Genomic DNA, 13015 nt, shown 5'->3' with positions numbered 1-13015 from the left:
AGGGTGGGAATAATAGGACAGGGGGCAATTCGAGGCAAACAGCACCATCACTTGCCCTGGTTTTTTACTCTGCCTTTGGCTGCTGTCACAGAAAGATGCTGGGCATATGGACTTTCAGTCTGAGCACTGTGGGTGTGTGTAATTCCATGCAAATGTCTCATCTCTTGCTCAATCTTATTAAATACTTGGCAGAAAGAATTTGCTGACTTCCTGTATTGATGAATGCAACAGTAAATTGATCACGGGAAATATTTTCTTTTATTGCTTTTGAATTACTCACTTTTCAGGTTCATTGAATTTCTCATAATTAATTTTTGCATTATGCATTATATTTCAATCAGTGCAGCAGCTAGTTTGAAAGAGACTGTGTAAGTGAACAGAGGAACACGACTCATCCACTCTGGGGGTCATATTTTAAGTTTTAGATGGATTAAAGTGATGGTGTGCAGGAAATGAGCTCCCTGTGGGGTAAGAGGGAGTGTGGATGTATGCGATTGGCTTCGCAGCAGTTCCTCAGACGTGTCTAGGGGCAGAGTTTGGGCATAAATAAAGAGATGCATTATGAATTCCTGCTGTCTGTGGCTTGCCGAGTGTGCTGCTGCATGTTCTAACTCAATAGTCCAGATACATATTGATTATCAAAAGGAAATGGCTCCGCAGTGCCTGCAGGCATCACACATCCCAGAGTGATCTATTTAGCAGCAGTGTTGAAATGTTACGCAGCAGATTTCTCCTCCTTATACCACGTGTAAATAGTTTGTTTCCCATAACTAACACGGAGGTATTTCATAACAGCTCCACCTTCCCTTAACTACAGCCCTGATTTAAATACCAGAGGGAGACAACCAGACTCAGGTCACACTGTGAGAGGTACTCTCTTTTTGTGCAATGGTGTCTGCACACCCCGTGTGCTGAAGCCTTCACTTCTCAGAAATCACCCCAATTCTCCCCTCAGTGAGGCGAGCAGCTCCTTGCCCTCCCTGCCTCCTGCACAACCCCCTGCTCTTGCCAGCATTGGCTGCAGCAGTGTCCCTGAAGGGATGACTAGGGATGTAGTGGTGTATAAAATGAAGGCTGGACATCCCTTGGTCTCCTGTCCCGGAGCTGTGTTTGTAATGATTGGAATTTTTTTTCTTTTCTTTTCTTTCCAGCTTACTGTCCCTATCAGTAAATGATATAGTGCTTAACCAGCTGAGAGCAACTCTGCCAGGTTTGGTAAGCCTGAAGATGGCCTTCCTTCCATAGCTGAAACACAGAAATATCAGGAACAACGTGTTCTGAGGTCACAGTCAGCTGCACCGTCTCTCTGTGTTGCTTTCTCACATCACTGGCACGCGTGGGTGTTTTTGCATCTTTCATGGTTGTCTAGGTGTTTCTTACCTATGATAAGGTTACAGAGCAGAACAGGCACCAAAGGATGGGTTGTGGCATTTGTAATGCGTTGCAGGAGGTGGAGGTGCAGGTTGTTGCTGCTGGCTTTGCTGAGTTCCTCTGGTTAGAGGCTGAGAGATGAAATCTGTTCAACCCATTTACTTTTTTCAGCTTGGTTGGCCTTCTTTCAGATCTAATTGATATCTTAGTGGATGTGAACATTACTGCAAACATAAAATGCACGAATTTTGAATCGGGCACAGTCCAGGTCGTCATTGAAGACTGCCTCTGCATTCTTGGTGCCATAAAGATCAAGATCCTTTCTGGGTAAGTGCCTGTGGATTTATGTTTTCCATTGCATGCAATCCCCTTGCTCTTTATCCAATCATCTAGACAATCTGCCAGGACACAGACGGCGCTCAGCTGATCCAGAGCCAGGCTTCAGGGAAAGTATTTTCTTTCCCCTTGCCAAAGTCGGTTGCTTCAGTGGAACCGGCAAAAAACTTAGTTGTCGGAAGATGAGGGTTAATTTGCCCTGTTTGCTCATGGAAATTTTAAGATCTGAAGTATGAGGTTTGATGCCACTTCCAGTGCACTTTCTTTAGATTTAGATTGTGAATTGATATCCAAAGGGTGGGAATAATAGGACAGGGAGCAATTCCAGGCAAACAGCACCATCACTTGCCCTGGTTTTTTACTCTGCCTTTGGCTGCTGTCACAGAAAGATGCTGGGCATATGGACTTTCAGTCTGAGCACTGTGGGTGTATGTAATTCCATGCAAATGTCTCATCTCTTGCTCAATCTTATTAAATACTTGGCAGAAAGAATTTGCTGACTTCCTGTATTGATGAATGCAACAGTAAATTGATCACGGGAAATATTTTCTTTTATTGCTTTTGAATTACTTACTTTTCAGGTTCATTGAATTTCTCATAATTAATTTTTGCATTATGCATTATATTTCAATCAGTGCAGCAGCTAGTTTGAAAGAGACTGTGTAAGTGAACAGAGGAACACGACTCATCCACTCTGGGGGTCATATTTTAAGTTTTAGATGGATTAAAGTGATGGTGTGCAGGAAATGAGCTCCCTGTGGGGTAAGAGGGAGTGTGGATGTATGCGATTGGCTTCGCAGCAGTTCCTCAGACGTGTCTAGGGGCAGAGTTTGGGCATAAATAAAGAGATGCATTATGAATTCCTGCTGTCTGTGGCTTGCCGAGTGTGCTGCTGCATGTTCTAACTCAATAGTCCAGATACATATTGATTATCAAAAGGAAATGGCTCCGCAGTGCCTGCAGGCATCACACATCCCAGAGTGATCTATTTAGCAGCAGTGTTGAAATGTTACGCAGCAGATTTCTCCTCCTTATACCACGTGTAAATAGTTTGTTTCCCATAACTAACAGGGAGGTATTTCATAACAGCTCCACCTTCCCTTAACTACAGCCCTGATTTAAATACCAGAGGGAGACAACGAGACTCAGGTCACACTGCAAGAGGCACTCTCTTTTCGTGCAATGGTGTCTGCACACCCTTCAAAAGGAAATGGCTCCGCAGTGCCTGCAGGCATCACACATCCCAGAGTGATCTATTTAGCAGCAGTGTTGAAATGTTACGCAGCAGATTTCTCCTCCTTATACCACGTGTAAATAGTTTGTTTCCCATAACTAACACGGAGGTATTTCATAACAGCTCCACCTTCCCTTAACTACAGCCCTGATTTAAATACCAGAGGGAGACAACCAGACTCAGGTCACACTGTGAGAGGTACTCTCTTTTTGTGCAATGGTGTCTGCACACCCCGTGTGCTGAAGCCTTCACTTCTCAGAAATCACCCCAATTCTCCCCTCGGTGAGGCGAGCAGCTCCTTGCCCTCCCTGCCTCCTGCACAACCCCCTGCTCTTGCCAGCATTGGCTGCAGCAGTGTCCCTGAAGGGATGACTAGGGATGTAGTGGTGTATAAAATGAAGGCTGGACATCCCTTGGTCTCCTGTCCCGGAGCTGTGTTTGTAATGATTGGAATTTTTTTTCTTTTCTTTTCTTTCCAGCTTACTGTCCCTATCAGTAAATGATATAGTGCTTAACCAGCTGAGAGCAACTCTGCCAGGTTTGGTAAGCCTGAAGATGGCCTTCCTTCCATAGCTGAAACACAGAAATATCAGGAACAACGTGTTCTGAGGTCACAGTCAGCTGCACCGTCTCTCTGTGTTGCTTTCTCACATCACTGGCACGCGTCGCTCTGCAGGGATGCCCATGGCCAGCCTGGCTCCTCTGCCTGCAGAGCGATGCCTGAAATATTCCCCAGATAAAGCAGTCCCCTTTGGTGCAGTACCACAGCTCCAGGGATGCTCCACTGCCCCCGAGTCCTTCACAGCATCCCAGTTGCTGCCTAATGCCATGCAGCGCTTTTTTTCCCTGGGGATTTAGCTGAAAAGGAGTGGATTTAGCTGAAAAGGAGTGGGTCTGATCGGGCTGAAGGGGGGTGGCGAGGGGGGCTGAGCAGTTGCATTTCTGCTTTGTGTTGTAGCTGTGTCCAGTAGTTGATATTGTCATCAACCTTGTGAACATCCAGCTCATGGGCACTCTCAACGGTACGTTTCCTTTGGAGGATCAGGTGCTGCTTCCCTGCATTCCCTGCAGTCCCAGGGTGGGAAATGCTGTCCCCACGTCTAGTCCATAAGTGAGGAGTCCATCCTGGAGGAGCTGCACCTCTGTAGGGCTGTTATTGAACCTTGAATTCACACCCCAGCAGCCCAAGTAAACCGCTCGCACCTTGGCCCTCCTTACGCCATTTCTATACATCACCCTTGGATTTAGCTTATTATATTTGATGCTCTTTTGGGGTTATATTCCAAAGGCAGATCCCACAAGGCTGAATTTGGGGATGTTTTGGCCGTTTTGAGTAGCAGTGAACATCCCAGGGAAGAGAAGTGAATGCTCGGGACCTGGTTTGTGGGTGTGAGGTCCGGCTGGGGGACCAGGGGAGGAGTTTGTGTTGCTGCTTATTTCCTGATGTTGTAATGATCTTTTTTTTTTTTTTTTTTTTTTTTTGTCTCTGTGAAGCGGTGATCCCAGTCGGAACGGCAGGAACAATTCACTACCAGCTGGCCAGCCTCCCATTTACCTCTGGCTTGTTCCTTGGGTTGGATTTAGATGTAAGTTAACGCTGGGTAATGAGACCCTCTGAGAGTGACTGCGGCGTGGTGACTTTCAGGCTGTTCACCTCATCCCATGAGAGCAGTTGTTTTCTTCCAGGACAACTGCATGGAGGAGCTGGGCTAATGACTTGTTCTGGAGATGCTAGCTAAATATTTAGACACTTATCCAACTCCGCGTTAAGTGAATGTGTGTGCTTTTCTTCTTTTCCTCTGTTTGAAAACTTATCCTGAGACTGTGTGAGACTGTGTGCCTGCTCCTTGTAACTGGTGGGACAAGCAGTTTTCATCCTCTCCTTCATCCTGGCTGCAGAGTGGGTGTTACTGCTTTTTGCAAGCTAATGGATTTATTTTTTTTACTTCTGTCTCATCAGGGGGAAAAAAAAAAGGCCAGGAAAAGACAAACAGTACTTTCAAAGAGGAGAGCTTAAATAAAAGAGAAGCAACATAAGGGACATAAGCAGTAAAGAGGAGCAAGGGCTAGTAACAAACACTGCACTCTGTACGATCATTCCTGTGCACTTGTTTTGGTGCAGAAACTTCATTGGGATTAGTCTTTGCCCCTCAGATGGTCAGAATCGGTCTGCTTAGCAAGTAGATGGTGTCAGTACAAGTTTGTTGTGAGGTCTGAGGATGGCTGATGCCTGGCTGGGTGCTGGTGGGAGGGAAGGCAGGGCTGGGACCGCCGGGCTGGCAGCACCTTCGCCACTTGTTTGCTCTTGGAGTGGAATCTTGAGGATGAACTGAGGCAGAGAGCTGTGATTTGGACAAAGCGTGCTATTAACTAAGAAAGCCTCAGTTATGCCCTTATCAGCTCCCTTCGTCTATTAAATACAGAGGGAATTGCTCCAAGTGCAATGCTGTCCCTAAGCTGCTGGCACAGACTCCGCACTCTGAGTCCCCAGGATCTGGGCATGCCTTGTGGCTTTGAAGGATCAGTTTACTGTCCCTGTCACCTCTCTTTGCAGGGTGCGGTGAAGCAGGTGGGAGGCAGCATCATCCCCCATGACTCGTCTGCCTCGGCTTTACCTCCGCTGCTGGACAAGCTTCTGGTCTTGGGGCTGCGCCAGAGCTTTCTCAATGCAGTCCTGTCCCTCCTCATCCAGATACCGCCACAGACCTTCCCCTGCTCGCCAGAAATCGTGAGTGTGGCAGCACCTGTATTTCATGCCAGGGGAGGTGGTCAAGGGACACGCGTCAGCCTGACCTTGCCTCAGCTCAGGGAGCAGGCTGTGGGGCTGCGTGTGCATTTCTCACTTGCAGATGCTCAAGCCCCAGCACTGCCTCCTTACTGCTCTTTTTAGAAAGTCATAACAGCACCTGCAGTGATCAGCCCTTCTTATTTCTGTATGGGCACCCCCAGAGTTGCCTGTTGAAACTGGTTGGGTACTGGTCATGCCGTGGACTCCTGGAGGTCTGTAATTTGTTTCCAGGAGTCTGCAAAATGTCTCTGAGAAAAGCAATTTCGTTTATGCGATGCACTTCTCTAGGCGTATGCATCTTCTGTATTTCCACTGGGAAATCCTGGGGATCTATACTCTGGCAATGTTGAAAGCCTCTTTGTTACATCTCCTTCACCTTAATGACTGATCAGGAGTCGCCCAGGCAGCTGGGGAGCACTGGAGATGGCAGAGGGCTCAGGCTGCTGCCGTAACGTAGGTCTGTGTGTGACTGAGCTGCCCAGGGCTCTGCTGGGGACAGAGAGTGAATGAAGGCTTGAGGACTAGCCACAGGAGTGGGAACAAGCTGTCTGGGAACAGGGACACAAGTGGGAGAGGGGTGGCCCTGGCAGGAAGGCTGTTGCTGAAATCAGCTGGAGTGCTCACTGGGGCTGCTTGTGCTTTTGTTCCGACAGTTCTCCGGTGCCAGTCGTCTGCAAGAAGCCATCACAACCCTTGCTCCTGGTGGGGTGAGTAACTTTTGCTGGCCTGAGGGTTTGTGTAAATCTTGAGGCCATCCAAGTGATGCATCTGGACGTGCTGGCGTGTTGCTGCCAAAGGTCTCCTGTCTTCTGCTCCCCTCCTCTTGGCCATGCTGAGCACACACCACGGTCAAGCCGTGCCAGCGTAGCTCAAGGCTGCCCTGCTGCCCGACCAGCTGATGGGAAGCGGGTGAAGGGACCAGAGGTTTGTGCCCAGCCCTTGGCAGCCTCTGTGCGGTGCCCGCTCTCCTGTGGGCCATCGGCTGTAGCCAACCTCCTACCACTCCCTAACGTCTTCTCTAGCAGCTCACAGCTATTGACAGAAAGAGCTGATAAATGCCTGGCATCCCCTGTTTCCTGGGCACCATGGGCACCCTCTTACAGCCACAGCCCCCTTAGTGTCCACCGTTTCTTCCTCAGCCCCCTACGGCCTGCAGCATGGAGTGCTGACCTGTGCTGCCGAACCTATTTGCTCTGTAAATTTGGCTTGTCCAAAGTCTGTGTGACCTTAGGGGAGGCCCTACAGAGACTGGGAGAGTCCCCCAGAGGACTGCTGGTCCCTTGCCTGGCCAGTGGGTGGGCTGTGGGTAGCCACCTCCATGTGTCCCCGATTCCCACAGTGCTCCAGCTGCCGCGGGACCAGTCCTCTGGTCATTAAGCTAACGTTGTCTGGGAACCCACTTATCCTCTTGGAAGAAAACAAAGCCACCGTTGAGCTTTCGGTCATGATTCAGCTGCTCATTGAGCGATTAGATGGATCCATCCTCAACCTCCTGCTGCTGAAGGCTGTAAGTGTGGATGTAAAGACCTCAGACGGGTGAAGTGTGCAGCTGGCTGAGTGACTGGCAGCTGGGATGGGGACGTCTTCCCAGGCTGATCCTCTCCCTGTCTGCTTGCAGGACCTTGGTCTAAATGCCCTCGTGTCGATTGCTGGAGGCAAACTGGTGCTGGGGTTGTCCCTGGGCAGGTAGGCTGTCCCCACAGCAGCTGTACTGGGGGGCTCGAAGCAAAGCCTGCTGCAGCACCCCAGCCTCTCGGTCCCCTGAGACACCCTGGGGTGTTCGGCCGTGCTGTGAAACTCCAGCTTTCCTGGAGCTCAGGGTGCAGGTTCAGTTTTCTGGGAAGCAGTGACCAGAAGAGCAGGACAGCAGGAAGGGTGACGAAGCTGGTGGGAGTTCTGGAGCACAAGTCTTATGAGGAGAGGCTGAGGGAGCTGGGGGTGTTCAGCCTGGAGAAAAGGAGGCTGAGGGGAGACCTTCTTGCTCTCTACAACTCCCTGAAGGGAAGGTGTGGAGAGGTGGGGGGGTGTTGGTCTCTTCTCCCAAGTCACAGGTGATGGGACAAGAGGAAACGGCCTCAAGTTGTGGCAGGGGGGGTTTAGATTGGATATTAGGAAAAACTTCCTCACCAAAAGGGTTATCAAGCATTGGAACAGGCTGCCCAGGAAAGTGGTGGAGTCACCATCCCTGGAGGTATTTAAAGCACAGGTAGATGTGGTGCTGAGAGACGTGGTTTAGTGGTAGCATGGCAGTGTTGGGTTAACGGTTGGATTTGATGATCTTAAGTGTCTCTTCCAAACAAAACGATTCTATGATGAGGGCTGCAGCTCATCAGGGATGCTCCAAGTGCTGTAACAGCGTGTCCCTCGGTGGCACAGCGCTGCTGGAGCTGCCTGAACTACAGCAGAGGGGCTGGGAGCATTGCACAGACAGGGCTGTGACAAAGCTGGGCAGTGCTGCCCTCCTACAGGCTGGTGACATTCTCGGCGTTGCAGCACTAGCTCTGAGGCCATGAACTTGAAATGTTTTCCAGCGTCTGTAAAACAGACATTTCATTTCCTGGAGGTGAGAATTTCATACCTGGCTGGTGGCAGGAGGTGGGCAGGTATTGCTGGCTTTCAGGGAAACATTAGAGCAGCTGGAAAGTTTTAGGAAACTGGAGGAAAAGTCTGTGTCATTTTTATAACAAGGAGAAATTAGTTAATCTGAATAATTGTAAGACTGTCAGCTTGACTTTCATCCTGGGCAGTAGTTTGAAATGTCTGAGATTGGACATGAATGATAAAGGAGTAAAGGAAAGTACTATCATTAATGCCAGTCAAGGTATGATTAAAGATTGGAAAGCATTTCTTACAGTGTGAGGTTTGAGGATTTCAAGCCATTTAGCTTGTCAAAGAGCTAGATTTAGAAGCAACATTGGCATAGCTTGTATGCAGCGATACAGAGAACAGAAATGCATCAAAGGGCTTTTAATTCAACAGACAAAGATGTAACAGGTTTCAATAGAAGAAGAAAAGAGAAATTCAAAGTGGAAATAAAGCGTAAGTTTTAGCTATGGAGATAGTTGTGTGATTGCAATGACAGATTAGGAGCTGTAGCAAATTCTCCAGAGCTCATGATCTTTAAATCCAGACCGGATGCTGCTTCTAGAAGCTCTGCTCTCAGCAAAACAGGAGCTGATGCCTTTCCTAAGGTGAACAACTACCTGGGTACGGGAGAGGGAAGGGGAAGCCAGGAGCTAGTGTGTGCCCTGTTGCAGCACTGCTTCATTTAAAAGCAAAAATTAAGTTAAGCTTTTATTTTCTTATTTTATTTCTTTCTTGCAAGTGTGGCAGTGCCTGCTTTCCGTGTTCCAATAAAGTGAATCCTTTATGGACTCCCCCCGCAATGATGCAGGAGCTAGTGTGTGCCCTGTTGCAGCACTGCTTAATTTAAAAGCAAAAATTAAGTTAAGCTTTTATTTTCTTATTTTATTTCTTTCTTGCAAGTGTGGCAGTGCCTGCTTTCCGTGTTACAATAAAGTGAATCCTTTATGGACTCCCCCCCAATGATGCCTCACAGGGATCCCTTGACCATGGGCTAACTAGCGCTGCTCTAGGAGGTGTTCAGGGGTCTCACTACAGGGATCTGTGGGCTCTTGGCATCTGACGTGCTGTTTGCCCATTTAAAAGCAAAAATTAAGTTAAGCTTTTATTTTCTTATTTTATTTCTTTCTTGCAAGTGTGGCAGTGCCTGCTTTCCGTGTTCCAATAAAGTGAATCCTTTATGGACTCCCCCCGCAATGATGCCTCACAGGGATCCCTTGACCATGGGCTAAATAATGCTGCTCTAGGAGGTGTTCAGGGGACTCATGATAGGGATCTGTAGGCTCTTGGCATCTGACGTGCTGTTTGCCTTCCTTTCCCTGCAGCACTTCCCTCTCCTTGGAGTCTTCTGACATCGGCATCAGCAGCGTAAGTCTCTGGTTCCAGTCTGGGAGGTGTGGGGTGTGTGCCTGGTGGCTCTGGGGAAGGAGGAGACACGTGGTCGCTGTGTGATGCTGTAACACGTCCTGGCTGTGATGGATTACATCTCCTGATGGCCTTAGTTGTTAGCTGCTCTACTTTGTAGGTCATAGCAATTCTTCTTTTGCTGCTTTTTTTTTTTTTTTTTCCCCTTCCGCCTTTTCTAATAATGCAAATGTAAAGCCTGAAGTCTGCTTGTTTATTCACCCCTGCTTTGGGCAAAGCTTACACGGAGCTCCAGCAGGAGTTTTGCCTGGTAGAAGGTTTTCCCAAAGGAAGCACCAAATGCAAATTGAGGAAGAAAAGCAGATTTGCTTTAGAGAAAAGAGGGTCTATTTGTTCTTTCACTGTGTCAGTGGGAAGTTATTTCCAGTCCCCAGGACTGGATGTGTTCCAGCCATGGGGCTGGGCTGTGCTTGCTGCTGGCATGTGCCTGGCAGCCCCGCTCACGTCTGTGTTCCTTCTCTGGTTCAGATCTCCAACCTGAAGCCACACTGCAGCAGTCTGCTGACGGAAACCTTTCTGCCCCTTCTCAACGGTAAGGTGACCAGGATAGCAGGGACATTGGAAGTAGTTTGACTGAGGAGGGGAGAGGGATGTCAAGGTGGATGGGGCCAGTCCTTTTCCAGTGGTGCCCAGTGACAGGACAAGAGGTAACGGGCACAAACTCAAACATAGGAAGTTCCATCTAACCATGAGGAGGAACTTCTTTACTTTGAGGGTGGCAGAGCCCTAGAACAGGCTGCCCAGAGAGGTGGTGGGGTCTCCTTCCCTGGAGACATTTAAACCCCACCTGGACGTGTTTCTGTCCAACCTGTGCTGGGTGGCCCTGCTCTGGCAGGGGGTTGGACTAGATGATCTCCAGAGGTCCCTTCCAACCCTGACCATTCTGTGATACATGTGCACGGTGGAAAGCTGTAGTAGGAGAGTTGGAACGATTAAAGTTCTGGAGTCCCCATTTTGAGGCTGTAGTCAAAAAATCCCAAACTTATTCTTACACTATCCACCCTAGCTTCAGTCCTAAGGGCCCTGGCAACAGTTAGTGGCAGAGAATCTAAGGAAAGCATCATATGTGGTGGTGGTTCATCCATGCCTCTTGAGCAGCTCTGCTCCCCTCCCTGGGAGCAGCTTTGTCATGGGATGGGAGCTGGGCTCACCCCTCTGCTGGTGTGTAAGGACCTGTCTGTCCCCTGCAGGTGCTCTGGGCATCGGGATCCCTCTGCCAAACGTGCTGGGCATTCCCTTAATAAAGGTGAATGTTCAGATATTAAAGGTAAGCATTTAGAAAGGCTATTTTCTCCTGCGGGGCAGGTCACTGGGGCTGTTTCTAGCAGCTGGCTCCCGTAACAGGACCCTGCCAGTGGTGGATTAGTGTGCAAGAGCCATAGACTTTAAATCTTAAAAGGCCAGAAAGGGTTGCTCTGTCTGACTTTCAGGTCAGAAAGTGCTGCCCAAATACTTCGTGCCCATGAATATTATCAGATCAGGTACGCAGTGAGCAATATTCCTGGTTCCCCCCTCCAGGCTGCCTTTCCTTCCTGCAGAACCCTGCCAGAGCAGCTCTGATGTGGGTCCAGGGGGTCTGGCAAAGCCCTTTCAAGTGGCACCGTTCAGAGTGTCTTGAATTGTGCCAAATTCCATCCCTGTGCATCCTGGAGATGTCCCAGAGGGGCTGGGATATTCTCCAACATGTCCCAAAGGGTACCGTGCCCTCCTTACTACAAACTTAACATCAGGGTTTTTTGCAAGAAGGTTTGCTGTTCGCTGTGTGTTGCTGACAACCTGTTGTGACCCAGCGTCCCTCAAAGTTGGGAAATAACGTGGATGTGTCACTCCTTGCACTTCTTCAGGGCCTGTTGGTGATTCTCGTGTGATCCGAGGAGCTCAAGGCACAGAGAGGTCTTTCTGGGCAGAGAAAGAGCAAGAGAGACCAACGAGGATGGAGCACCGAGACCAGCATTATCTACTTTTCTTTTCTAAACTTGATTCAAGATTCTTGATAACATTTAAGACACTTCAAAGTTAATTGGCCCGTGTGAGTACTAAGACACCTGCATAAGCCAACACCTGATAGGCAGCTCTGTGTACAAATATTTATTTAGAGAAATTAGCATGATTTTGGGGTCACAGTTATAGCAGTTGCATGCGATGCTGCCCTGGAATTGTTAAATTTCTTCTGAGGGAAAATTGTTCTTGATATTATGGAAAAGTGAACTTGTTACATATGGCTTTTGGAGTAAATGTCACCATCCATGTTCACAAGGGTGTGAAGTGCTGAGTGGGAGGTCAGGACACATTTGTAATTTAACTCTTTTAATAAACATTCCTACATCTTTAGTGCTTGGAACAAGGTTCTGGTTTCTGGTGCTTCTCAGGAAGAGTATCTGTCCTTGCCTCCTGCTGGGGCATCTGGTTCCTTTGGGACAACTGATATTTTGGGTTTTGGCTTGAAAACATTTTCCATTCAAACTTCTGAGAAAAAAACCAACACTTAGATATTCAGTGGCTACTCCTGGTGAGGGTAACCTGCTGACCAAGTGCCAGTCCACAAGCAGAAATCAGAATGAATTTCCAAAAGCCACAAAGTATTTCCTAATAGAGTCTGAAGGAAAACCTCATTACCAGAAAATTGAGAAGTATGATAACACCCATCTGTCTGCAGTAGTCTGTGTCTGCTGATGTAACCATCAGTTGGTCTCAGCATGTCCCAGTGTCGTGGTTTCAGCTGGGATGTAGTTAACTCCTTTACCACCAACTGGTGTAGTGCTGTGGTTTGGTTTTGGGATGAGAAATACTGTTGGTAGCTCACTAGTGGTTTTGGCTGTTGCTAAGCTCTCAAGGCCTTTTCTGCTCCTCATGCCAACCCACCAGCGAGCGGGCTGAGGGGCACAAGAAGTTGGGAGAGGACACAGCCAGGACAGCTGACCCCAACTGACCAAGGGGATATTCCATACCATAATGTCATGCTCAGTATATAAAGCTGGGGGAAGCAGGAGGAAGGGAGGGGTCGTTCAGAGTGATGGCATTTGTCTTCCCAAGTAATCATTACACATAATGGAGCCTGGCTGTCCTGGGGACAGCTGAGCACCTGCCTGAAGGTGGGAAGCTGTGAATTAACTCCTCAGTTTGCTTTGCTTGTGTGTGTGGCTTTTGCTCTGCCTGTTAAACCATCTCTATCTCTACTCACCAGTTTTTCCTCACTTTTACTCTTCTGATTCTCTCCCTCACCTCAATTTTGGGGTGGAGGGGGGTGTGTGAGTGGCTGTGTGGTTCTCGCTGCCAGC

The 13015-nt window shown here is 48.6% G+C and overlaps 1 protein-coding gene across 1 annotated transcript in view; it reads left to right on the top strand.

Moving 5' to 3' along the window:
- Nucleotides 1-11992, top strand: part of LOC106895328 (BPI fold-containing family B member 4-like) — a 37029-nt gene extending 25037 nt beyond the window's left edge. Inside the window, exons 7-18 of the mRNA XM_014954699.1 lie at nt 1543-1698; nt 3421-3484; nt 3900-3963; nt 4436-4527; nt 5496-5669; nt 6383-6436; nt 7069-7236; nt 7348-7415; nt 9638-9680; nt 10206-10269; nt 10928-11004; nt 11582-11992. Of these exons, the coding sequence (XP_014810185.1) occupies nt 1543-1698; nt 3421-3484; nt 3900-3963; nt 4436-4527; nt 5496-5669; nt 6383-6436; nt 7069-7236; nt 7348-7415; nt 9638-9680; nt 10206-10269; nt 10928-11004; nt 11582-11605 (1048 nt within the window). The 3' untranslated portion in view covers nt 11606-11992. The remainder of the gene's footprint in view (nt 1-1542; nt 1699-3420; nt 3485-3899; nt 3964-4435; nt 4528-5495; nt 5670-6382; nt 6437-7068; nt 7237-7347; nt 7416-9637; nt 9681-10205; nt 10270-10927; nt 11005-11581) is intronic.
- Nucleotides 11993-13015: the final 1023 nt, after the last annotated feature.

The sequence above is a fragment of the Calidris pugnax genome, unplaced genomic scaffold (genome assembly GCF_001431845.1).
Source record: "Calidris pugnax isolate Ruff unplaced genomic scaffold, ASM143184v1 scaffold50, whole genome shotgun sequence".
Classification (NCBI taxonomy): domain Eukaryota; kingdom Metazoa; phylum Chordata; class Aves; order Charadriiformes; family Scolopacidae; genus Calidris; species Calidris pugnax.
Note: the sequence above shows the minus strand (reverse complement) of the source record. Positions and strands in the feature narration are given on the sequence as shown.